This window comes from Rhincodon typus, chromosome 28 (assembly GCF_021869965.1).
Source record: "Rhincodon typus isolate 14 chromosome 28, sRhiTyp1.1, whole genome shotgun sequence".
NCBI classification, from domain to species: Eukaryota; Metazoa; Chordata; class Chondrichthyes; order Orectolobiformes; family Rhincodontidae; genus Rhincodon; species Rhincodon typus.
In genome coordinates, this window is record NC_063359.1 from 40,932,614 (window position 1) to 40,935,362 (window position 2,749).

At 47.9% G+C, this 2,749-nt stretch overlaps 2 protein-coding genes across 2 annotated transcripts in view; one reads left to right on the top strand and one right to left on the bottom strand.

Annotated features, from left to right (window-relative positions):
• The window catches only part of slc2a6 (solute carrier family 2 member 6), a 45,578-nt gene that overhangs the window by 6,636 nt on the left and 36,193 nt on the right, over window positions 1-2,749 (top strand). The gene's annotated exons all lie outside the window — the stretch shown is intronic.
• The window catches only part of pierce1 (piercer of microtubule wall 1), a 3,834-nt gene that overhangs the window by 650 nt on the left and 435 nt on the right, over window positions 1-2,749 (bottom strand). The window contains exon 2 of the mRNA XM_020521122.2: window positions 182-260. Coding sequence (XP_020376711.1) covers window positions 182-260 — 79 coding nt within the window. The remainder of the gene's footprint in view (window positions 1-181; window positions 261-2,749) is intronic.

The window sequence follows — 2,749 nt, forward strand, 5'->3', positions numbered from 1 at the left end:
CTGACCCTCACTGGGGTACGGGCTCCCACGTACACTGACCCTCACTGAGGTATGGATCCCAATTATGTTGAATTTGTCAAACTGGACAGCGACTATAAATTGGCCATTCAACCCCACTGGCTGTTAGATTTCTGGGAAATTCCCATGAAACCAGCTGATTTCAGGAAGTGACATTACTTACCGGCATTTCATGAACGGTTGGCTGCTGGCTGCCATAGGTCTGGTTTGTCGTTCTGTACAGTGGGTTGGTTGTCCGAGATCTGTCAATTGTCATTCAATAAAATGCAAGTCTGGTGATAATCAGATATTAAACGTGCATTTATATAAATACTGTCTCTTGGGCTACTACTGAGCAAGGCCATTCAGCCAATCACCTTCCCATTGTTTACCACTGGTTGTTGATCAAACTATGACCTGGACAAGGCCGTTCAGCCTCTCTTCCTGTTCTTTCATTCTTTTATTGAAGGTTGACAGGTGTTTTAATTTCCATTACCTTGAAAAGTGTCATCAAACAATAATGAATGATTCGCTGTTTTGATTTTTTTTTCTCCTGCTGCTGCAAACACTCAGCACTCACCCTCCCTCAGATACAGTTCCACCGCTCGCTTTTTTTTGAGTGAGGAGGAAAGAGTTTCAGATTTCTGCACCCCTTTGTGAGGAATTACTACTTGATACCAACCTGAACAGCCCCAGGCTCTGATGTTAAGGTTCTACACCAGCACCCCCCCCACCCCTTTTTCGAAAGTCACAACACCCTCCCACACACCCATCCAGAGGAATTAGCTTATCTTTACAAACAATATTAGATAATTAAATTATCTTTAATGCCCTAACCAGATCAGACAAATGAGGAGGTCCAAGTGTTGGAATGGGGTGGACAAGGTCAGAAATCACACAATACCAGGTTATAGGGCAACAGGTATATTTGAAATCACAAGCTTTTGGAGCACTGCTTCTTTGTCAGGTGAAGTGAAGAGAAACACACAGGCAGAGAGATCAAAAGATCATACAAATGGTGTGAGTGGAGTGGTAACAGGCTGAATAATAAGTCCCTGCAGGTGATCAAAAGTGTCACATGGTGTGAATAAAGTGTCAACATCTGAATAGCAAGCGAAGGGATGCCCTATAATCCAATTACTTGAGGCAGAGAGATAATTACAGAAAATTAAAAATAATGCGGTGCTGGAGACAAACCAAATGGCTAGAATAACATGATAGGTATAAGAGTCACATGCCAAGAGTTTGGATGTTGTGTGACTTCTGACCTAGATTGGGCAGAATCATAGAATTTTTGTAATGCAGAAGGAGGGCTGTTTGGCCCATCATGTCTGTACTGGCCCTGCAAAGAGCATTCTGATTTTGTATCATTTTCCTGCATATTGTTTCTTCCCAAATTCCTTCTTGAATGGTTGAGTTGAACCTGCCTCCACCACATTTCCAGGCAGTGCATTCCACACTACAGCTACTTGCTGGGTGAGAAATCAGTGCCTTCTGGGCCTCAATCCTTTTGCCCTTTACTAAGAATCCAAGAGCAGACCGTTTGGCCCCTTACGCTGATCCTTGATCTCAACTTCATTTTCCCATATCTCTCAATTCCCTGAGGGACAAGGTATCATGGTGGCCCAGTGGTTAGCACTGCTGCCTCCCAGCACCAGGGACCCGGGTTTGATTCCACCCTCGGGTGACTGTGTGGAATTTGCACATTCTCCCTGTGTCTGCATGGGTTTCCTCTGGGTGCTCTGGTTTCCTCCCACAGTCCAAAGATGTGCAGGCTAGGTGGATTGGCCATGCTAAATTATCCAGGGGTGTGTAGATTTAGGTGGGTTATGGGGGATGGGTCTGGGTGGGATGCTGTGAGGGTTGGTGTGAACTTTTAGGCTGAAGGTCCTGCTTCCACACTGTAGGGATTCTATGATCTATCTATCCCAACTTTAAATATACTCAGCAGTTAAACAGCCTGCACCTTCTGAAGAATTCCAAAGATTCACAACTCTCTGAGTGAAGAAATTTCTCCACATCCTGGGCCTCAATGATAATGCCCTTACCCTGAGACTGTGCCCCTTGTTCTAGGCTCTCCATCCAAGAAGAAACACACCTCAGTGTAACCCTGTCAAGCCTCTCATCTCTTTAATGTTTCAATGAGATCACTTCACATTGAAACATAGAATCATAGAATCCCTACATTCCCCCCCAGGGGACCCCCTGTAAATACTGACACACTTCTCTGCCCCCAGCCCCAAGAGAGCCTGGGAAATACTGACATACTCCCCCTGGGGACCCCCTGTAAATACTGACACACTCCCCCCCAAGGGGCCCCCCCCGTAAATACTGACACATTTTCCCAACCCCCAGGGAGCCCTGTAAATACTGACCCACTGCCCATCCCCCTCACCCAGCACCTCCTGTAAATACTAACACACTCCCCCTGGGGACCCTCCTGTAAATACTGTCACACTTCCCCCCCCCCCCCCGGCCCCCCTGTAAATACAACCCCCCCCCCCCCGGGGGCCCCCCTTTAAAAACTTTCCCCCCCCCCCCCCCCCGGGGACCCCTGTAAATACTGACACGCTCCCCCTGGGGACTCCCCTGTAAATACTGTCACACACACCCCCGGCACCCCCTGTAAGTCCTGACTCTCTCCCCCCAGGGACCCCTTGTAATACTAACTACCTCCCCACCCGTGGACCCCCTGTAAATACTGGCACACTCCCCCTGGGGACCCCCTGTAAATACTGACACACTCCCCCAC